The 24,939-nt window shown below is 40.7% G+C and overlaps 1 protein-coding gene across 2 annotated transcripts in view; it reads left to right on the top strand.

Moving 5' to 3' along the window:
- Positions 1-237: 237 nt before the first annotated feature.
- The window catches only part of gabrg2 (gamma-aminobutyric acid type A receptor subunit gamma2), a 42,516-nt gene continuing 17,814 nt past the window's right edge, over positions 238-24,939 (top strand). For both annotated transcript variants that reach the window (XM_089017147.1, XM_089017146.1), the window contains exons 1-6: positions 238-710; positions 8,762-8,901; positions 13,631-13,698; positions 15,262-15,482; positions 16,056-16,138; positions 19,574-19,711. In XM_089017147.1, coding sequence (XP_088873273.1) covers positions 574-710; positions 8,762-8,901; positions 13,631-13,698; positions 15,262-15,482; positions 16,056-16,138; positions 19,574-19,711 — 787 coding nt within the window. In that variant the 5' untranslated portion in view covers positions 238-573. The remainder of the gene's footprint in view (positions 711-8,761; positions 8,902-13,630; positions 13,699-15,261; positions 15,483-16,055; positions 16,139-19,573; positions 19,712-24,939) is intronic.

Below are 24,939 nucleotides of genomic sequence, written 5' to 3'. Positions count from 1 at the left end.
GCAGCATATGAAATATATGGATTTTTGGCTTTTCAGGACTTTTTGCTAAACAGTTTTAGATCCAGATCAATTTGGCCGACGGTTTGGATTCAATAACTAAACCTGCTCAGATGTTTCTTTGCAACATTTTCGCGACTATTATTTCTTTTATCATGCAGCTTAATGCTTGCTGTGGAGGGAGCGTGTGTGTGTATAGGGGGGGGGGGGGGGTGAAATCACGCGTGCGTTGATCCGCGCTGCAGTAACGTGCCTCGGCTCCTCTCTTGCCAGCCCCGCAGCCTTCTTTTCAATCTGCATTCACGCAGAGTCTGCTTTCACACCCAGCTAGGTGTGTAATTCTGAAACGGAACATAGGGAGGCGGGGTTCATCTTCATTTATTTGTATACTGGTTCTCTGCTCGCTTTATTTGTTGATTTAGATCATCTTTTTGGTTTGTTTGTTTTGGACGATCTCGAGCCTGGCCGCGCTCCTCGCGTTGGAAATAGAAAGGGGGTAAAAAGCTGCGTGATGCATCGTGGGCTGGGAAACCACTAAACAAGACGGGCATCTGCATCAGGCGCGGAGACGAAAAGATGGTGAGGATGACGATGGCGGCGGCGGCGGCTTCACCAAATTTCACCCCCGAGTGCTCGACGGCCCTGGCGAAGCCTTATTCCATCGCTCGAAAGCTCTTCCTTTGGATGTTCATTGTCGTCAACCTTCCTACCAGGTAAAGCGAATCGGCGTTCTCATGATTCCCTGCCACTGTGAGCTAGCATTAGCCTTCGCCTAGCCGATGATGCTACCACCAAATTCAGCCAAATGTCATAACGTCTTTCCCGTTCGTATTCGTGTGTCGAACGTCACTCGTAACACACCCACATAGTGCCCAATAACGTGTTATATGCATATAACACACGATAAAATGATAGAAAAATGAGCTTAAAGCCCACATAGAACATCACAATCAATATTTAAGGGATATTTTTGTCGCGATTCGAGGCTGCTGTTAAAATAGCACAGGAGAGCTAAAGGGATGCTACATATAGTGTGCGCTAAGCCGACTGTATGGATCAAGTGTATTTAAGTCAAAAAGCCGCAGGGCTCTTACGAACATGCAACTGTGTTAAGATGGATGCAGAAGAAGAAGAGAGAAGAGAGCATGTTGTGGATGCTTTTTGACATGTGTATTTTTTTTCAAAATGGCAGGCGGTTATTATAAAGGCACAGAATATCTGCAGAAAATCTCTACTGCAGTTTTTAGTGTCAATGCAATGCGTTCGTCTCCATTGCTGTAGTGCCTGTTCGAATATTATTGACGAGATAGTTATGATGAAAAGCCAGAGAACGGATGGTTAGTCGTCTGTTTCGAGACAGAAAGTGAGGAAAAAGAATGGAGGCATCTCCACTCTCAGGTCACTTCATTAGGTACACAGACTTGATGCATACAGTATCAGATTGACTTCAGTATTATTCAATTACGAAGATTATTCATTTTAAATATGTTGTTTTATTAAATTTGATGTTGATTGGTCTGCGCTGCATCATAGTCAGGAGTGTTCATATTTCAGCCAAGTACCAATCTGCATTACCTGCCATTTGGTTATTATAGTGCGACACAGGTTTTGAAACAGATTTATACATTGTCAAAAACAGTGTTTTCCTAAATTGTGGCCTGTGCTCAATGATTTAAAAAAATTGCTGCGCCATCCAATTTAGTGAATGAAATGCCTCACCTCAAATATAAGTCTTGGCAAACGAAAATATGGTCGATGCACTAGTTTACAATCTATCTTCTGAATAATATGGTCGGGGAATGTTAATTAACCTAGAAACAAAAATCCTGTTCTTGCTGTTAGGTGACAATGACATCACAGTCACTCAGGCCTCAGAGATGAGCCTGAAGTCATCAACGTTTAGCCAACGTTGGACTCCTCTGCACGAGTTTGATTTTGTTTGTCACCACTACCACAGCTAGCAGCTATCTTGGCCGAATCAAATTGTTAGCATAAAGCACTAAGTTAGACTGAACAGCCAGCTCCCATGGCAACCCATGGGAGCTGGCACAGCCACCCAATTTAGCAGATTTTATTTACCAGTCTGAAAGTGTTAATCACAAATTATATATATATATATATATATATATATATATATATATATATATATATATAAATCCTCGTCTCACCCACCATGGGTGGTGTCTGTCCCCATTTCAGCTCGGGTGCTGTTCCCAGCACTGCGCTTTTCTGGACCGAGATATCCGATGTTGTTCCCGGGATCTGTTGCAACCACTCGTCGAGTTTGGGGGTCACTGCCCCAAGTGCTCCGACCACCACAGGCACGACTGTCACCTTTACCTTCCAGGCTCTCTCCAGCTCCTCTCTGAGCCCTTGGTATTTCTCGATTTTCTCATGTTCCTTCTTTCTGATGTTCCCATCACTCGGGACCGCTACATCCACGACAACGGCTTTCCTTTCCCCTTTATCTATGACCACGATATCTGGTTGGTTGGCCATTACCATCTTGTCAGTCTGTATCTGGAAGTCCCACAGGATTTTTGCTCGGTCATTCTCCACCACCTTGGGAGGTGTTTCCCATTTTGACCTTGGGGTTTCCAGTCCATACTCCGCACAGATGTTTCGGGAGACTATGCCAGCCACCTGGTTATGGCGCTCCATGTATGCTTTCCCTGCCAGCATCCCCTGCAGTTACGTGTTGGATTGTCTCAGGTGCCTCTTTGCACAACCTACACCTTGGGTCTTGTCTGGTGTGGTATATCCCTGCCTCTATGGCTCTGGTGTTCAGGGCCTGCTCTTGGGCAGCCAGGATGAGTGCCTCTGTGCTGTCCTTTAGGCCAGCCCTCTCTAGCCACTGATAGGACTTCTTGAGATCAGCCACTTCTGCTATGGTTCGGTGGTACATCCCGTGTAGGGGCTTTTCCTCCCATGATTGTCCCTCTTCCAGCACCTCATCCTCTGTTCCCCATTGACTGAGACATTCTCTGAGTACATCATCCGTTGGAGCCTTCTCTTTGATGTATTCATGGAGCTTGGATGTTTCATCCTGGACAGTGGCTCTCACACTCACTATATACATATATATGTATGTATATGTATGTATATATATGTATGTATATATATATATCTTTTTTTATTTATTTTTTTTTTGGGGGGGGGGGTTGATTGCATCTTGTTTGTGTATGCATAAGACATGTGGCCCATGGGGTGAAATCAGCTCATGTGACGATTACCGCCTTGCTGCTGTTAATGTTTGAATACGTTCACGTGATTGCACGAGTTAATTGGTGTCGTGATTAAACTTTGTCATCAAATCAAACAGCATCTGTTTTCTTCAGTAGCAGCACTGAAAATCTAAATACGTGATTCACCTTATAAGACTTTTACATAAGACGTTTTTTCTCAAGGCGCCTATCCGTGCTCAACTTTGTGACTCATTGACAGTTACTATATGTTGTGAAGTCTGATTGCATCACTCAGCATGAAACTAGACAAATACTCGTTCACAGCAAAGTGACCACATGGTTCCAATGTGGAAATACATGATGCCATTCTGAATGCGGAAATTAACTCATTCCTCATCCCTGCCAGACGATGTGCAAAAATGTGTCCACTCCATTGCCAGGGTTTTTGTCATTGTCACTTTAATTCCAGGACCCACAGAATATTGACATTTAGGACTGCATAAACATTCCATACAGTGTTAGTAACATGACACTTTCTTCTTTGATTAGAAAAAAAAGAGTTAATTCCTAAATTATATGGGTCTGGAGTTATATGAGCTTGAAATGAGGGTGGCTGTCCAAAATACATTGCGTTACTTTCATTCCTTTCATCACTTTGCTGCTGTGAAATGTAAATTTCTCCACTGTGAGACTAATAAAGGCATATCCAATCCAATCCAATACATATTAGTATATATAGCGATTTAACAACAGCTGAAGCTGGAACAAAGTTCTAACATGGAAAAAGGGGAAATGCTGCCTCCTTGTGGAAAAAATATTACCAGAGGCCATGGCCAGCGCTTTATCAGCACCCAAGCATGAAAAAAAAAAAAAAAAACCCGAACAAAATCAGGAATGGCGCCCTGTCGTATTTTCAATTCCTGAATAAAATTATGAATGGCAGTGAATGAGTGAAGGAAGGCCTCAGAGTAATTAATTTCAGTCATTGTGGAGCCTTCTAATTCATTCTGTTGAATTGTAAACCCCAATTGCATTGCTCCGTTGACAGCAATTTAAAATTCGTGTTGAGATACTCAATTTGAAATGCGATGATTTTGATCTGCATTTCTTGATGCTCACTATCAACAGGCCAGATTTCAAATTCCCCCATTTCAACAGTACCAAAAAAATAGAGGGCAAGCGGCCACTTGGCTTACATTTGAGAGAATCTGTTGTATTCATCACCAAGGTATTGAGGTCAAAACCATTTCAGATCCAAGGGTCGGAGGTGGCCTGTGCTCACCCCAGTTGGCACGGCGTTCATGCCAAAGTGAGACCAGAGGAGGCGTCTGCACATCACAGGCTTTGTTTCGCCTGTTTCAGTCCCTGCTGTTGCTGACCCTCTTATAGTTTTGTTTTGAATTTAGCCGCAAATTAGTTTGCATTATTTTTGGGACAGGACAAACTGAATTATATTCACACCACATTTGTTTGAGAGCATTTTGATAGAAACCATACTTGGTTTGCCTTTATTACCTATGAAACCAAAACATTTCAGTATATAGTAAATTACTGTTGTTTTTGTTTTAACTCATTCACCACCAGGCATGTGCCAAAATATGTCCACTCCAGTGCCAGGGTTTTTGTCATTGTCACTCCAATTCCACGACCCACAGAATATTGAGTTTTAGGACTACTGTACATAAACATTCAATGCAGCGTAAGAAACGTTAGACTCTCTTTTCTCATCATTAAAAAAAGAGTTAATTTCTAAATTATGAGTTTGGAGTTATATGAGCTTGAAATACAATGCAATACATATATATTGGTTTGTATCACAATTTAACAACAACTGAAGCTCGAACAGAGTGCTAACATAGAAAAAGGGGAAATGATGCCCCCTTGTGGAAGGGAAAAACATTGCCAAAGGCCTGGCCAGCACCATATCGGCACCCAAGCAAGAAAAAACTAAATTCAGGAATGGCGCCCGACGTCATATGTTCAATTCCCGAATAAATTTGAGAATGGCAGTGAATGAGTTAAAAAGTACTCAATAAAAATAATCACAACTGTAATAACACATGACGGTGTTAACTGAACAAACACCCTAAAAGGAAACTGTTTTGTCAATGTTGTCAATTTTAATCGACCTTCCACATTTTCTGATTTTTGTTGACCGATCCTCCACTGTATAGTTTATGACTTTCCTAAATGTTGCTTCCCTACAGTTTCATCCTCTTACCACACTTTTTTCCATTTCATTATGTTGTACCGAATGAATTGTTGCTTGAACCCATGTGACCCGTTTTCCGCTGAACCCATAAACAACCTGGCTTTCCCTGCCACGGGTCAGTTAAGAATCTAACTGCACTGACCCACCTGAAAATCATTTTCTTATCTTGTGCATGTTCACAAAAGTTTTTTTTTTTTTCTTGGGCTGATGAAGTAGCATCAGATGGATTTTAGAAGTGGCTAATGGCTCAGTGTAGGAGGACTGTGGTCACAACGTGACATCCAAAGCGGGGGCTGTTCTTTTTGCTTCACGGGCGTAGAAGTAATTTCATGCTGAGCGGCGAGAAGCACAAAGGTTCATTTGAGTTGGGTACGTTTATTAGCCACGGTGCGAGTAAAACATGCTAACGCATGCTCGTCCTGTCTCACTGAGGGATGCTCATGTGGATGCTAATGGAAAACGCTAATGATATTGTGAACATCTTGATGGATGGAGATTGACTTGATTATAAACATGGCCATCGCTTTAGTTGCGATGAATCCGCCGTTTTATTTTTATTTCGGTGCAGAGCCAATACAATTTCTTTTTGATGTGCGACGAGAACTACGGAAAGCTTTGAACAAGATATTTCAACCCTGCATTCACAGACGTGCGCATGCATATGCATAGAAAAACAAAGTTTGGCGCAGGCGTCTCAGCGGACCTTCAGGTACTCAATTAGTAGGCAAGACCACAGATCTGCATGTGCTCAAGAACACATGGCTTTTTCCCTTTGATCCGCATATTTTTGGAGCTTTTCCACGTGCGCTGAGATGCGGTGGAACCTCTCATGTCACACTCGCTCGTGGCGGTAAAATTTGGAATTTACCAACAGTAATTGAAAGCATACACCGGTAAAATAACTAAAAAATGTTGGAAACAGTATTATGGGCCTGGAAGGATTATGCCGGAATTTGGTTTGCTTTTTGTGACCTTCACTAAAAAAAGGTGCAGAAGAAAAATAAGTACAATATTTTCCGCTGTATAAGATGCACCCACAATCCTTTTTCTTCAAAAGATGATGCTGCGCCTTATATGCAGGTGCGTCCTATATATGAAGTAATATTGAGCCACAACAGGTCAGGTAACTACTGCCAGCAAACACAGACTGAATTTTCGCCTGTAGAAGAAGTAGTCCATAACCCCAGCCTCAACTGTAGCACCTTATAATGTTGTGTGCATTATATTTGGAAAACATATATTTATATATTATATTGGGAAAGCTTTTTTTCATTCATTGAAGGCGCGCCCTGTAGTCCAGTGCAACTTATATATGGAAAAAGAGTGAAAATACAGCATTCATTGGGTGTGCGCCTCATAGTCTGGTGCACCTTATACACCAGAAAATATGGTAATTACTTGGAATATTAGTGTGCTTGGTGGGAGTGTGCTTGGTGAATAAACCACATGCTGCTTCAGCAAGTTTCAAGCCTCTACTGTAGCGCCTTATAATGTCGTGTGCCTTATATTTGGAAACGTAATTATAATTATTATATATTATTATAAGGTTATACTCTGGTGCGCCTTATACACCGGAAAATACAGTACATGAAAGGATGAAAATAATATACTGCACATTTGTTTTCCGATGCTTCTATCACAACATGATTTACATACTTCAAGACCTTACTACTTTTTCCACTAATATTTTCCATAAATCCAAACTGGATCCTTTTTTTTTTGTACTACTGGGGTAGACATTTTGCAGAGGCTCCACCCGAGAAATATAATTCAGATTTAATGTTGTGGCTGGGATGTCCAAGCGGAAAAGAATGGTGCAATTTGAGGAAAAGTGCTGGTCTAACTTATCCCTGGCTCTCGGCCCTGGAACATAAGAAAGCTATCAGATCTGTGACCCTGCCAGCCCTACCTTTTTTCATCCTTTATTAATTTATCCGCAAGCCTTGTTTCTGCTCATCGCCCTCAGAGCTTTGCTAAAAAAGAAAGCTCAGGGCTCCTGTGTGTTACGGGACACCCGCCCAATCTATAGCGATGCTTTATGAAGGGGTAGAAGCTTTGCACTATATTGGAATTCTATTTTGGGAAACTGCGTGTGTGTATGTGTGACTCTTTGTCTTTGTATGCCCACGTGTTCCCCTTCGGCCTTGCCCCTATTCTGCATGCAACATTGGGATTGTTTTCAGATAGCTCACATTCACAAATTTGATCTTCAGGCTTATATTAAACTTCCATTTATAATGGACCTTTGCTTTATTTATTTATGTATCTTTGTATTTATATATTATGTATTTCTGAATGTATTTCTTTGTTTGTTTAGTTATATGATTAATTGTTGGTTTGTTTATTTGCTTATCTTTTTATATTATGGATTCATTATTATTTATTTAGCTGTTGATAAAGCCCTTTATAAATCAATGATTTGTTTGATGATGTGTTTACTGTATTTTGTGATGTATAAGGCGCACCGGTGTATAAGACACAGCCTAAATAGCAGCCAAGACGCATTATAAATATTACTATTATAAATATTACTAATATTGATATTATTACTACTAGTACTACTATTATTATTACCTATATTATTCTCATTATCATTATTATTATTATTATTATTATTATTATTATATGATACACCGTACTATAAGGCGCACCAGACTATAAGGCATGCCTTCAATGAATGAGAAAAAAATGTTTCCAAATAATATAATATACACGTAAATACATGTATATCAAAGTTTTCCAAATATCAAGCACACCACATTATAATGTGCGATAGTAGAGGCTGGGGTTACGCACCACTTCCTCGACAGGGAAGAAGAATCAGAGTCGGTGGCTGCTGAAAGTATTTGCAAGACCTGTTGTGGCTCAATAGCACTTTACATATACGGCGCACCTGCGTATAAGGCACAGGGTCATCTTTGGAAGTAAATCAAGGCTTTTGGATGCACTTTATACCCCGGAAAATACATTACTTATTCATGTGCCTAATTGTTTTTTTTGTTTTGTTTTTGTTTTATGCATCATTTTTTTGTCCTATGCGTTGGTGACAGTCATGGTTAAAGGGCTCTTGAAATGTTATTACTGTTTCATTCTGCCAGGTGAAGAAGCCTATTTGAGAAAATTGTCATGTGGCAAGACTCCCAGAAGACCGGAAGCCTTTGAAGGATCTTTAGGACGGAACAAATATTTCAGCCTTCCAGTAGAGTCAGTGTGTGTGCGTGTGTCATCAGTTATACACCCTTAAGGCATGCGAGCAAGTGCTGTGTCGTGACTGCAATTCACTAGATACTGTCCGCTTTATCCGAAAGCTGAAGCGGTTCAGAAAATGGATGGTCGGATGTGACATGTATTCTTCTTCTCATCGCAGTTCCTTCCAGACCGATGACGACGACGAGGTGTCGAACAAAACATGGGTGCTGACCCCAAAGGTGTACGAGAGCGATGTCACACACATCCTCAATGGCCTACTAGACGGATATGACAACAAACTCAGGCCTGACATTGGAGGTAGGCGCTTATTAAACAAGATATTTATTTTCTGGATTTTTTTGAATTCCGTTTTTTGTTGCAAAAACTTCATAGCGGTCCGGAAATTGAACTTTCATTCGTCATTGCGATAGTACGACTTATATATTGCTGCGACGTGGTTTACAAAGACTTGTAATATTTCATATTTTGAGATATAAGGTAAGGCTTTCTTCTTTCACAATGACAGCTGGGTGGGACTCTGTCGTCCACAAGTGTACATCCATTACCTTGTCAGAATAGGGCGTGTTGTTGTTCGGTACCTGAGTACACATGATCGATGAGGCCATATATCTTGGAGAAATGGCTGGTTTGTCACATCCTTGGATATAATATGATACACACTCTTCTCGAACGTGGTTGGACTGCATCCACAACTAATATGTATTCATAATTTCCTTATAATAGCAGGTATACAAATCTTAGCAGATGAACAGCGGTGACAGAAAATGGATGTATTGCCCCTACATGAGCTTCTTCAAGATTAACATGTTTCCCTTTCGGTGTTCTTGGCTACTTTGCGGTATTAACATGCAGACCTGCCTCATAAATCGTTTTAGTCTCAATGACGTGGCCGAAATATGATGCTATTCGTCATTCCGTAGAAGCTGTCTAAAGATGGCGTGTTGCAAAGGAATGCTAATAAGACAGTCCCCGGACACACTAGAGCTCCTGAATCCAATGCATATGAAAGTATAAGGAATCATCATGGAAAAATAAGCAAACCATGCTGCTTAGTTTCATACACGATGCCGTAATCAAACAAAATAAGCACTGAACGCCGGTTCGAGGGACCAAAGGAGGCTTGTGTATCCAAATGTGTTGCACAAGCAGAACTCCCGTTTACCATACAGATAAAGGCTGAGATAAAGATATGTTGTCGGTAACAGCAAACAAAATCTGTCAATCCAAGTGTCCTCAGTTATTTAGCTGACACAGAACAGACAGAAGCATATTCAAGCTTTCACACGGGACGCTGCAGTATCTGTAGGACCAGACATGCTGGGGTTGAGGGGACCAAATTCAAAGGTTCTGTTCCATGCTGACGGCTATGCAGTTAATTGTGTGATTTGAATTGCTATCCCAGGGATGTATCTGGACTGCACTCTTGTGCCATTTACGCATTTTGACAACCACTGTCGCAACATTGTAACTCCACTGCTCCACCAGGACCGGCGCAAGTCTATTATGATTAGCGCATATCGCTACATGATCTGCGGCACATATGGGATAATTTTGTTAAAATAACTAAAGAAACAAATTTAGTTCAACAGCAATTGAAAACTGTTCGTTTGCCTTCAGTGGTGTTAACTTTCGTCGGCTGTCATCTTGCCTTACTGATCGTGAGCCATAATCACGTTGCATTTGTTGTGGTGCGTTCCAAAGTCGTGATAGAGGATATATCGGGCTTTTTCCTGATCTGCTGGAAATTGCCGAAAGAGATAATCAAAAATTCATTTACCCATGGTGCATTGCAGTATTTACATCGAACATGGCGAATGGTTGCAGTATGGTGCATTTGAACATGAATACAATTCTAAAAGACATTAAAAACAGTCAGCAAACTAACATATTTTTGTATTTTAAGAAACAATTGAATAAGTCTGTGGAGTGTAGTGACAATTCGTTGCAGCAAACTGCTGTTAATGATTCGAATTTAGTGGCTGATGGGAATGATTTCAGGGCTGTTGCAGCACATTGCAAATCTTCAAAGCAAAGAAATTTGTTTAAGTAGACACTAGTAAGAAATATTGTGCTAAGTCTGTTCTCTTTGTCTTCTCTGTAATACCGTCGAATATCAAAATTGCATAAGATTGATTGTGTAGTGCTTAAGGAAAATTAAAAAATGTTTCTTTATTTTATGTATGAATACATTATTTGACTTGAATTATAATTAATTTAAAACAGATTCTTTTCTTACAGTGTATTGTAGGTGTTCAAATACCTGACATGTTTCGTCGTATACTTCTGCCTTTGTCAGAGTTGAATTATCATTGTTTGTTGATGTATTAGAAAAATCGGTATTACTCAAATAATCGCTGTTCATTTTTAGAAATTTGCTATTTGCAATTTAGAAATATGCTCCAATGAATGTATTTATGGTTTATTTCAAACAGTTTTGTATACTTTGGCAATCTAGTTAAATAAAGCCCTGTTTTTCAGATGCAACAGGACTAAATGGCCCCCTATTTTTAATTTATCGGATGCATCCCTGTAATCATGTTTTTTTATAATCTGCGACTTGAGCTTCGGCGTTCCGTTAAACAACTTTCTCCATCTCGCTTTCATCCTTGAAATAGCCGGAATGTTTCTGCACATTGTCAGCACCTTTGCAGCACGGCCCCATATAAAGTTCACCTGCCTGATTTTATTAACAAACTTATGTATAGTTCCCTGACAGTCTTTTTTAAATACACTTTTGAGCGTGACGGATAGCTGAAGGGCATCATCTTTTTTTTCAGACTTTATAAGCGCCTCTGCTTTTAAATTCAACAGCATGACAGATCTGCCTTGAGTAGTTGCATCAGCCCACAAGCAACGAATAAAAAGTCTCTTTGTGGCCGACTGCCGTCGCCATAACCGAGCGTCGTCTTCAAATAGGCTCTGATCTCCCGTTCGCACCTTACGCGACGCCCAACGCCTGCTGTCAAAATTTCACACATACCGCAGCATTATAATTAGCTGTCTATACTGTAATCTACTGTACCAACAGCCAATCATTGTCCATACACTAAAGATGTTCTTCGCCAACCATACAATGCATCAGAATGACCTAGATTGACATGAATACCGAATTGGACCATAGTCTTCCTTTTTTGGCATGACTCACATTAATAATTGTCAGCAAATATTCTTTTTTCGGACAAACATTGTCCTTCCAGTTGGATCAGCTTCAATAAGCAAAGCACACTTAAGACTTTTCATTGGTTTTCTGCAGATTTGAAGAATTATATGTAGCTTGATGGGATCCCAGCCCGTGGTCAATATTTTGTGTCTCTACGTGCTTATGAAACATTCATGGACATTCATGAAATAACCCACTGCATATATGTCACAGAAGACGCATGGTGCGTGATGGTGCATGTCCTGCGATGCACTTGCGATGCGACTGACATGAAAAATGAATGGCAACAGGCAGCACTCAATATAAACTGCATGTCGGCCGAGAAGGCCATCCCATATCTCTACCTGAACCCTCTTATACGTCACGCTCATTCAGCCGTACGAGTTCGATAGCACCGTATGGCGGCTCTGAATCACATTGTCTGATGGAATATGGACATCCATTTGACGCTGACATGTCTTGTTTTCTCATGTCTCACATGACCACAAATCAACAGGCTGCTTGTGTCCATGTGTGTCACTGCGCTGAGCAGATGGAAAGTGTATCAGTGTATCAGATATTGATATACGTTACACACTTGGAGCATTGGATATAAAGATCTACCCTAAATTATGCAAAATTATTCATGAAATTATTATGACAGGTATAATTTGTTGCTATATACTGAAACAACTATCATCATCATCATCATCATCGGATATAAAAAGGTGCTTCGGATATTACTGTTCACTGAGTCAGAGTGGCTTATCGATGAAAAGGTTTCAGAGAGGCCGAATACAAACATCTCATCTTACGAAAGAATACATTATTGTTTTCATCCTTTGTGAGGGAGACAGGACAGTCGCGTAATTAGACATAGTTTAACTTTATGGAGCGGTGAAGAGAGCAAAAATGAGATTGTCTCCCACACATTCCTGAATTTATCCACCGATAACGCATGAATATGTTCATAAATGTCCTCCCTACAGTTTCTCACAAGAGTTTCTCCACTGTGTCTGCTACAATCGATCAAGCAGCATTCAACCCTTAAATTTATGAGACGTTCGCCTTAAGAGTGCATTTTGGCGCACGTATACCGAGGCATAGACCTGCATTACTTCACATTATGGCGACTTCATAGGGCTCGGCGGTACAGAAAAAGGAACAGAGTGCATGTTGCAAAGGGGATATAAATCAGGAAGTTAACTTTTCATAAACAATACTGTTCTCTGATGTTTCCCAAATACTCTTAACTTATTCAGTGCCAGACAATGTGCATCAGGACTACATAAACATTCAATCCAGCATAAGAATCCTTAGACTCTCTTTTTTCATCAGAAGAAAAAAAGTTAATTCCTAAGTTATATGGGTCTGGAGTTATATCAGCTTGAAATGGGGGCGGCTGTACAAAATACAATACAATACAGACATATTGAGTACATAGCGCTTTAACAACAGTTGAAACTGTAACAAAGCGCGAACATGGACAAAAGGGAAATGTGTCACCCATGTGAAAGAAAAAGGTGGCCAGAGGTCCGGCCAGCGCTTTATCGTCACCTGTGAGAAAAAAAAAACTAACACATTTGGGAATGGCGCTCCATATCACACTTTTCAATTCCCGAAAACATTTGGAAATGGCAGCGAATGAGTTGAGACCAAAGGCAAAATAACGACCAATCTTTTCATTCATAACTGCTTCTTGAACAAAATAGCAATTAAAAACAGGTGCTTGTCTCAATATGGCAGTGAATGAGTTAAATATGCCCTGTTACATATGAAATGCAAGCCCATACTTCCAGATGACTGTGAAAATCATTTGTATTTCAACACGGTTGCAAAATGAATTGTAATTACTCATTTCAACAATCACCCTGCTTGTCGTTGCAGTTAAACCCACAGTGATCCACACAGACATGTTTGTCAACAGCATCGGTCCAGTGAATGCCATCAATATGGTAAGTAGCCCGGAATGTGCTCTTAATGTGTCACCGTGAAGATTGAACTGTCTGATCACTCGTCGAGAAAGAATATCAATTACTAAAATGTGTGCTCAACCCTCCTCCGCTTTGGGGGAGGCCAGAGCGTAATGATGAGGGGTGGTTTCGGTGTCTGTACAGCTGGCAGACAGTCGACGTGTTGCTCCAGTGCACCTCAGCATCGCAGCTGTGAGCTTTCGTGGCTTTTATTCTAATCTTTATGTCGCGCGCTAACACAGCTTTGCTGTCGATCAGCCAGCAAAACAGCTGTACCAGGCCTTTGCCCCACACCGGATGAACTATTTAGTGGTTCTCACCGCAGACAGCTTATAACACCTCATCCATGAATATGGTGAATATCTCATATTTGAAATAGATGCTCCTGTGTTATTTGGTTCCGTGCCAATAACTTCACATCAACATTTTCGGTAAAATGTTTATAAGTGAAACTGTGTGTGTGTGTGTGTGTGTGTGTGTGTGTGTGTGTGTGTGTGTGTGTGTGTGTGTGTGTGTGTGTGTGTGTGTGTGTGCGTGTGTGTGAAGGTGCCGCGCTGACACGAAAGGTTGATGGATGGCCTCACATCCATATGTAATCAGCCACGGGCCCTTTTGTTCACACTGTAATGTGACGAATGTGGGAGCTTTGTAGGTATTATGATGCATGGTGAAAAGACAGATGGCATCAGAGGGGGTCTCAGGGGTGGGGTGGATGAATTCAAGTTCTTAATTATGCAATGTGAATCCACAGGATATATGGCAAAGACACAAGCTATCTGATTATGTGCGAGGTTAAGGATGGGAGGCTTTGAAAGAAGGCTCGGGAAGTGGACACTGACATGCGACGATGCAAGTGCAGGTTTTTTTTTTCAGATCAAGATTTTTGATCGGGGGATGAAATGAATGACAAATAAATAAATAAATAAATAAATACATAAATAAATGAAAATATAGCTAGCTGTGAAACTTGTTTACAACTCTTCAAATCGGTTTGGGCTTTATTTTTGACTTTGAGTTTCTGGCCTCTCATACACCAGGGTCCTTCCTCCGCTTATTTCTCTCCTTCTCTACTTTACTTGAAACACCGGGGCTCAACTGCCGTGAGTAACTAAGTCAGTGAGAAAAGAGCGATAGTTCCATTTCAATGAGCCTCCTCCACTTTTATTTCTCCATTACGCCCCGGCTTCTGTCATCTGGATTTTCATTTGTCTGACTTTCTTTGCTTGCTCTCAAAGGGACTGAAAAGAAGACAGGAGATTTTGGTGGAGCCTGTAATGAGGTTTGAGAGTACTTGAGCCCTCATAAAAAATGAGAGCTATTAGTTGATCATTGGCCCGTTCGTTTTAAGGTTGAGGGCGACAAAATGTTTCTCTTCAGTATTGGGGATTAAAAAAAAAAAAGATCGATTGATGTGAGAAAAAAATGATCCACTGATCCATTCAGGCAGATAAGAAACCAAAAGTATTGTATGTTGTCAGTTAAGTCAATATATTATGAGTGTTTTTTGAGACAGTTCACCATTTATTTTATTTTGTTTTTTTCCAGGAATACACCATCGACATCTTTTTTGCCCAGACCTGGTACGACAGAAGGCTAAAATTCAACAGCACGATGAAGGTTCTGCGTCTCAACAGCAACATGGTTGGGAAGATTTGGATTCCCGACACGTTTTTTCGCAACTCCAAGAAGGCTGACGCCCACTGGATCACAACACCCAATCGCATGCTCCGGATTTGGAACGACGGGCGAATCCTCTACACGCTAAGGTGGGAAGTCAAAAATGTGTTTCAATACAAGCCTCACTCAAAAAGAATGAGAATGGCGGTTTGAAAATAAATACAAAAAAATGACATTGATCAAGCATATTGCATCTTTTCTTCTTGTCATAAATATAGCAGATGCTTTCTACAGACGCCACCAAACATCTCAAGGGATAAAACAAAAAAAAGTCCATCGGACTCAATCAAGTCATGATTGATGTTCTTCTATGCAGAACACTGGCTTGCCACTTCATTAATTTGGAGTAACTCGTTATGCAGGCGCTAGTTAATTAGGATGACCGCTGTGCTGCGCGCGACAATGATACACGACAATAAGCATCCCGCCGCGGATGGGCAAAGTCACTTGAGGTCATTCCCTTATTAACAGGACGTTTAATGACTAATGATTTCAAGGTCCCTCAAGTGTGAAAAGTGTTGTGATAGGACAGGTGTGCGGCAGTGATGATCAACATCTATTTGTTTTGATAAATAACCGTGACAACTCCTGTACTGGGACTGTGCTGTGGGAGTTTTTTCTTATTTTTATTAGATTTTTTTAAACCAGGTTTGTTTCTGCAGGTTGACCATCGATGCCGAATGCCAGTTGAAATTGAACAACTTCCCAATGGATGAGCACTCATGTCCTTTGGAGTTTTCAAGCTGTAAGTGTGGACATAGAATAGGCTGGCACTGCACAACAAAAGGTCAATTTAAGAGGTGCAACGTGCAGTTTTCACCTGTGCAATGGTGAAATTAATCATTTATGAGTAAATAAATCTTGCATTTTGTGTAAACGACTGTAGCTAACGGGGGCGTTATTTGCATACATTTTTGATTGGATTGGATTGGATTAGCCTTTATTCATCTCACAGTGGAGACATTTACATTTCACAGCAGCAAAGTGATGAAAGTAAGAGGAAGGGAAAGGAATAAGTAGAAAAACAAAATACAGAACCTGTTGTAAAGGCAGCCACTCTCACGGCGTCATCTTGAAGTAAAAAAAAAACCTAAATAACAAATAATCGCTAGCCATTCAATCCTAAACACTTTCTGCAGCCACTTTGAGGATCACAGCGTACTTTTCACCAGTGGATAAGTGACGTCATGGTGAAATGTGCACGTCTGCAACAAGCTAAATGTTGAAACCAAACATGAAGCTGTAGCATCCATTGTCTCACATATCCTTTCCCCACGTAAATCCGCTTCAATTCCTAGCCGCGACAGTTTCACATATGCATCGGAGCTCTATATTGTGAAAATGCTGCCCATGAGAGGTGCAAAAAAGCACAATCGCCCCAGAGCTGTCCAGCCATGACAGTCAAATGGCATTGTCGGTCCATAATTGATTTGTGCTTAAGCTAGTCAATACTTTGGGTCAGTGTGTTGCAAACAATCATTTAATCAATCATTCTATTGATGCATCTATTTATGTGGAGTTTATGTGGACTGTGTTTTCACCCTCCAAAATCGTTTTGGGTTCCTCATGCATCCAGACTAAAATATAGTGTCAATTAAAGTCGTAACCGGAACGTCTCGGCTTTCATAGTGCGTGTTTGCAAACAGTGAATTCATTGAATAAAACATTTTTAGGAACCAAAAAATGAAAAACATTTCCCAAACATGAATTTGCTGAGGAAATTTTCAAATGGGCCACAAGTTGAAACGATTCACTGGCCACACGGGAAGAGTGAAAGCGGGGTAACGTTATGGTAATGAGGTCTCTACGGATCAACAGAGAGAACCGCCATGGGATCGGTCTCCCGCGAAAAAATGCTTTGTAAATATCTAAAAAAAAAAAACAAGACAAGAGACAAGAGAAACTAGCGTATGCCTAAATATGGAAGCAAAGCGCATTTCATTCCGATAGGATGAAGCCAGTAGATCCTTCAAACATATTTTTTTTTGGCACAAACGCACTTCACTTTGTTGTGGGCTGGTCAGTGCCAAGAAGTCCTCCTGTGCTGGACTGGACACTATAACTGACCTACATTTGCAAACTAAATTTGAACACATCGCATGAAATTGTGCTCGCTTACTCCCTCCCAACAGTCACTGCGCTACATGGGATTTTTTTCGTGTACATCTTGGCCAATCAGATTTTAGCCTCTGTGTGCTGCCATGCTAAGCTAATCGGTAACTAGTTAGTACAGGCCTGTGTAATTTATGCACAGCCCACCAACACTGTAAATATGCATGCATCTCATAAAAATCACAAATGATCTTTTTATGGCAGCCGATGCCGGTTCACTCTCCATCCTCATCCTTCTCGACCTGACCTCAGCCTTTGACACCATTTCCCACCCTATCCTGCTCGACAGACTTTCCACCCTAGGCATCACACATACCCCACTCCGCTGGTTTCATTCCTATCTCTCTGATCGCTGACAATTCATCCAAATCAACTCGTTCACCTCACGGTCCTCTCCTGTGTCCTCTGGTGTGCCTCAAGGGTCGGTCCTGGGGCCACTTCTCTTTATTATCTACCTACTTCCTCTTGGCAATATTTTCCGTAAGTTTGGCATTCACTTTCACTGCTTCGCGGATGACACCCAACTCTACCTCTCCAGCAAACCCGACGCCTCTCTTCCACCTTCATCCCTCTCACTTTGCCTCTCAGAAATTAAATCCTGGCTTTCCGATAACTTTCTCAAGCTTAACAGTGAACAAACCGAACTTCTCCTTGTCGGTACCAAATCCACCCTCCACAAAACTAACAGTTTTTCTCTCACCATTGACAGTTCAACCGTGTCCCCCTCCCCTCAGGTCAAGAGCCTGGGTGTCATCATCGATAGCTCACTATCTTTTATAAATAACATATTGTTATAACATAAATAACATAACTCGGTCTGCTTATTTCCACCTCCGTAATATTAACCGTCTCCGTCCCTCACTCACCCCTCACACCACTGCTATCCTTATCCACAGTCTCGTCACCTCCCGCATCGATTATTGCAACGCACTTCTCTTCGGTATCAATCAGAAATTTCTCCATAAACTCCAACTCGTCCAAAATTCTTCAGCCCGGATCATCACTAGAACCCCCTCCTTTCACCACATCACCCCTGTCCTCCAGCAACTCCACTGGCTACTTGTTAAACATCGTATCAAATTCAAAATACTTCTGTTTATATTCAAAGCCATCCATAACCTTGCCCCTCCCTATCTTTCTGACCTGCTTCAAATCTCTGTTCCCTCTCGGTCCCTCAGATCCTCATCCTCCCTTCACCTCTATGTGCCCTCTGCCCGTCTCACCACGATGGGATGCAGAGCTTTCAGCCGCTCTGCTCCCAAACTCTGGAATTCTCTTCCACCCAACATCCGTAATATTGACTCCCTCCCCATTTTCAAGGCTCACCTCAAAACCCACTTGTTTAAAATTGCTTTCAATGTATAGTTCTATCTGCTATTTTATTATGTAGCATTTTACTTATGGTTTTATTGTTATGTGTTTTGTTTTATTGTTTTTATTGTAAAGTGTCCTTGGGTGTTTTGAAAGGCGCTTGAAATAAAATGTATTATTGTTATTATTATTATTATACACACACATACATAAAAACTCAGTTCCACCATTGGAATTTTTGACAACAGTCAAGTTATAAAAAGTCCCTTGTTTCCAAGAAAATCAATCATCGTAGCCATCTTAGGAGCAAAACCCCTGCGAGGCTGGCTTTAATGTGGCAAGCAGGCACATCCGCGCATCACACAGCCTCACTGCACGCCTGAAAGCACCGAACCCATAAAGCTATTTCGACAAGTACAAATATGCTGGACCGAAAACCACCAGCAGCCTGAGGGGAGCCTCTCATGCGAACCTGAAGAGAATCGTTACCCCTTCCCCCATTGTAAATGTTATTTTAATTAACCTTGGATCTACAAAGAAATGTGACAAGGAGAGCCCTTACGTAATCTTTTTTTTAAGAATGAAAAAGTGCAGACTTTCCTGTGATAAAACAGGTCATGGGCACTGTGGCTATATTTCGAGTTGCAAGAGTGAGCAACTCCACAGAGGGAACTCCTTCAAGGGATGAGATGTTACAGTTGGCCTCGGCTAATCCCCCTGTGCTTCTCGTCCTCTTTCACGTCTCCCTCCCGCATAGACGGCTACCCCAAGGAGGAGATTGTATACAAGTGGAAGAGGAGCTCGGTTGAAGTTGGAGACATTCGCTCTTGGAGACTTTACCAGTTCTCCTTTGTGGGCCTGAGAAACACCTCGGAAATTGTTCGGACTGTCTCAGGTAAGACCAGTTTTGATCAACCCTTTCTTGTATATTTACCCAAGTCTCATTTTGTGCTATGAAAACTGTTCAGAGAAAAGAAAATATTATGGGCACATTTGAGAAACATTCAGGTGAGCTGCTTTTGTTTCGTTATTTGCCTGGAGTGTGTTTGTAGAACATGTTCAGCCCGGATTGGATTTTCTCATGACATTCATGAACAAAATATTTAATCTGAAGTGAACAAGAGGTGTGCAGAATTGCGTGCATCATTCATCCTTTTGCGAATTATCTGACATGAACATTTGATCAAATCAACTGGCCCACATCAACAATGTGTGTCCATTGTTTGCTATTCAATGATTAAAATATGATTTTTAGTGGTTTGTTGTTTTTTCCTGACAAAATAAATAAATAAATAAACAAACATGTATATACATAAACACACATATAAACACACTACAATAAATTCACAAATACATGAAATAAATAATTAAATATATAAACCAAAAAAAAATATTAATTATCCAATTATTTAATAAATAAAATAAATGCAAACAAATAAATACACAAAACGTAAACCAATAAATAAATAGACAAACTGATAAATAAATGAACACAAATAAATAAATACTCAAAAAAACAAATGAATACACAAAAATAAAAACACACAAATAAATGCATGAATGCATAAATACACAAAAAATAAACACACAAATAAATAAATATACAAAATACAAACACATAAAGACACACTAATAAATACACACACAAACATAACAACACCAATACATCCATCCATACATACATACATAACTAAATAAATACTTTTTAAAAAACAATCATATACTATTTGGGGCAAATACAGTGTGTGTTAAACCCTCTCAATTAGTGACTAAATATGGAATTGAGAAAATAAAGGCCACAAACTGTAGCTTCTGAATTGGTCCGGGAGTTTCATGTGCTTCATATGATACGAGTTGAGTGGAGCAGCCCTCTTATGTGGAGCATCAATCTTTTATTTTGGAGTGTTGGCTAAGGGGTTGATTGCCACCAGGCCTTTCAGACAGAACCAGTGCTACATATATGGCGACAAGCAAAAGCATGCAAATCCTCAATCGACCACTTGCATCCACATTGATAGGTATGGAGAGACAACGGAGTATGCTTGAACTATAAGAGCTGCCATTTTTTCTCTTTTAACGTGCATTTGAAACTTTTGCATTTAATCGCAAATATTTCCAAGCGTCCTAAAAAGGCAATCTGTGTCAGCGGATTACATGTGATGAAGACTTTGTAGCATGCCTCTCAGATCTGGTTTGTTATTTCCGCCAACAGGCAACCCGCCATCTGCTCTCTTGTCAGCGCCGAGAACCTTGACTGCGGTTGAGAGACCCCTTGTGTCATTTTGCAGTCACTTTGGGTTTCTGACCCGCTGCCAGTTGGGCGAGCACAACATCTGCCTCAACGAGTGGTCTTTTAAGAGAGAGCCTGGCCACCGAGTGCACCCTGTGCACTTGGTGAGAGTTGCATAAATGAGATGAAAATAGGTTGTTTATGGAAAGAAGGCTAAATCTGTTTTGATTTTGTTTTTTTTTTCTAGAGGAGTATTCAAGGAAAAGTTAAAAGTTTGAAGATTATTCCTATTTGGACTTTTGCGATGTGAGAATGAGGCAGTCAAGGCAAGTGGAAGTAACGTTAATGCAAGCAGACAAGCAGGCAGGTGAAGCGACTTTAGCCCAGAGGATGTCATTCAGTCTCATTTTTTTTAGGGGGAAAGAGCGACCAAACTGCGATCAGGTTGGTTCTTAAAAAATGTGACGACCGAAGCCTGCTTTAAAAAAGATAAAATGATTTTATGATGAAATGGATGCTTTTGGGGATTGACAGACCATCTGCTGCTGTTGCCGTAGCTTTTAATGAAGGTGGTGTCTGCTTTTATTGGATTCGGCACTTGCCCTGCTCAGCCAGTGTCCAAAGACGTGGTCTGGCAACATGTCACTTTGCATCAGGACTCCCTGCGCTGCCTGCGAGCCTTTTCCGGCATTTATCCACACACACACACACACGCACACACACACACACGCACGCACACACACACACACACACACACACACACACACACACACACACACACACACACACACACACACACACACACACACACACACACACGCGCACACACACATTCACTGACACACCGCAACGGTTCCAAGGGAAAAATATTATGATGGATTTTATTTTCGCGTGGCAGGTTTGAGTGTGCGCAAAATTGTTGTCGTCCGATATCTCCACACATGTTCAAAAGCACAGTTTAAACTCAAGCGACTGATGTGGAGGAAAAAAAAAGATGACAAACACATTATAGATATGAACTCATTCACTGCCAGACGTGCAAAAATGTGTCCACTTCAGTGCCAGGGTTTTTGTCATTTTCACTTAAATTCCAGGACCCACCGAATATTAATACATCCACATTCAGTACAGCATTACAAACCTTAGACTCTCTTTTTTCTTAAAAAAAAATAAGAGTTAATTCCTAAATTAAATGGGTCTGGAGTTATATGAGCTTGAAATGAGGGTGGCTGTCCAAAATACAATGCAATACATCTATATTGTTTTATATAGTGTTAAACAACAGCTGAAGCTGGAACAAAGCATTAAAACAGGGAAATGCTGCCCCCTTGTGGAAAAGAAAAAAACATTGCCACGGCCAGCCCTTTATCGGTACCCAAGCATGAAAAAACAAAACCCGAACCAATTCGGGAATGGCGCACTTCGTCATATTTTCAATTCCCGAATAAATTTGTGAATGGAAGTGAATGAGTTAATAAATTACTAAATGGCGGAATGTTATTTACAGTGCTTTCATGTTCCGCTTCAAATGCTCAGATCCAGAGTGAGGTTTTGCCATGTCTTTGAGTCATAGTTCCTGCACAAATTAGCGAAAAAAAAAAAATCTTAGATGGATGCCCTGAAGGCTTTTCCGTTCAAGCATCAAGGCGAGCCGTGTCATCTCCCAACTGATTGTGTCTCGTTCACTGGATATTCTCGCTCTTTTTCGTAATGAGTCATGAAGTTCTTTTTTTTCATTTAAGCATCACGATCGAATCGCAAAACCCACTGTGTGCAAACGTGCTTCAAATGTTTACACGTACGATCATGCACGTTTCAATGAGTCTTGTTTGTCTGCACGTGATGTATAGAAACCTATTCTTAGCATGACCTTCCGGAAGCCGTGTGCCGTGCATTCTTTGTTGTCTGCGTTTGTCCGCCTGTGTGATTCAGCTTGAGTGGACAAAGCCCCGAGACACATCAGTTGGCCTGTCGCGGTGATGAAGCTTCACAGTTTACAGATGATTTGTTGATGGAGGGGAGGGGAATCTACTTTGGGGGGCCGTTATGCAAGGAACAAGCTTAAGAAGACGAGCGAAATGGAAACGGAAATGATTTTTTTACCCTTCTTATTGTATGACCAAGTATAGCATGGTTCTATCTTTAGGCCATGACAGCCACAAATGGAGACAGGCACCTCAATTTGCCATGTGTTTGTTGAACCAAATGCAAGACATTATATTATTTAAATACTGTATTTTCCGGTGTATAAAAGCCTTCATTTTCTTCAAAAGATAACCCTTATACGCAGGTGCGCCTTTTATGTGAAGTAATATTAAGCACCAACAGGTCTCGCAACTACTGACAGCAGCCACGACTCCGTTTCCAGCCCATAGAAGAAGTAGTGCGTAAACCCAGGCTCTACTGTCGTGCCTGATAATATGGTGTGCCTTATATATGGAAAACTTTGATATATTAATATATTTTACAGTAAAGTCTCGTTATATCGATATCGGATATATCGATAGTCCCGGTTATATCGATACTATTTCTATGCACGCACGGAGAAAATTACATGCAAACAGGGTCGGATATATCGATAGTCCCGGTTATATCGATATTTTTTCGGACTCCCTTGAATATCGATATAACGAGACTTTACTGTATTTGAAAAACTTTTGTCCATAATTGAAGGTATGCAATATACGCCGGTGAGCCGAGGAAAAGTTTGAAAGTACACCATTCATTAGGGGTGCGCCTTATACTCCGGTGCACCTTACGCACAGGAAAATACGGTACATCATACGAGAAAAGAATTTGTTGATTTTTGTGGTCAGGACATCAGATAAGACTTTGATTGACACACACACGCACACACACACACACACTTGGATGATGGCTTTGGAACAGGAATTCAGAACATTCAAACCAAAATCTTTCAACGACGGATATTATGTGAAAAACAAGTGCAGGTGACATTTTTCTTTTTTTATTAATGTAGTGATAAGTAATGCATGAGTAGAATGTGTCAGGGTTTTTGCCATTTTCACTCAAATTCCAGGACCCATAGAATATTGAGATTTAGGACTACATAACCATTCAATTCAGCATAAGAAACCTTGGACTGTCTTCTTTTATCAGAAAAATACAGTTGATTCCTAAATTATATGGATCTGGAGTTATCTGAGTTTGAAATGGGGGCGGCTGTATAAAATACAATACATTTATATTGATTTATATAGCGCTTTAACAACTGAAGCTGTAACAAAGCGCTAACATGGACAAAGGCCAAATGCTGCTCCTTGTCGAAGGGGAAAACATTACCAGAGGTCTGACAAGTGCTTTATGGGCACCCCCCGCAATAAAAACCCAAACCCGAACAAATTTGGGAACGGTGCTCAACGTCACACTTTTCAATTCCTGACTAAATTCGGGAATAAATGCATAGGCAAGGTCGCTTACCGACTGCTTCTTGTTTAATCAAGAAAAGTGGTTACAAAAAAAACGGCAAAGCAATAAAACACGGCAATTGTTTATTTTACAGTTACAGAGACATTGTAGTCCTGATTGGATATAAAACCTGGCAATAAAATCACACTAGAGTGCATGTCAGAGAGATATGTCAATCCCGTTAGCAATCAAAAAGTATTAAAAACATAAGAAAAAAAAACAATGTGAGCTCACTCATCAATATCTACATCATAATAATAATCTATAAGACTAAAAGAATGACTAGGGGAAAATACTGGATCTCTTTAATCAGATGCAGATCATCCTGCGTTTATTAAGAGAAAAGAGGTTCAAGAGTGCCAAAACAATTCATTAGCCACAGCTAGACGACACTGCGATTGTAGCAACTCGCTCTTAATCCCTTCCTCCAGTTACCCGCACTCGTCACTGTCTCTCTATCTTTC

This window comes from Hippocampus bargibanti, linkage group LG16 (assembly GCF_051943395.1).
Source record: "Hippocampus bargibanti isolate YZ-2025 linkage group LG16, ASM5194339v1, whole genome shotgun sequence".
NCBI classification, from domain to species: Eukaryota; Metazoa; Chordata; class Actinopteri; order Syngnathiformes; family Syngnathidae; genus Hippocampus; species Hippocampus bargibanti.
This window is presented reverse-complemented; position numbering and strand designations above follow the sequence as displayed.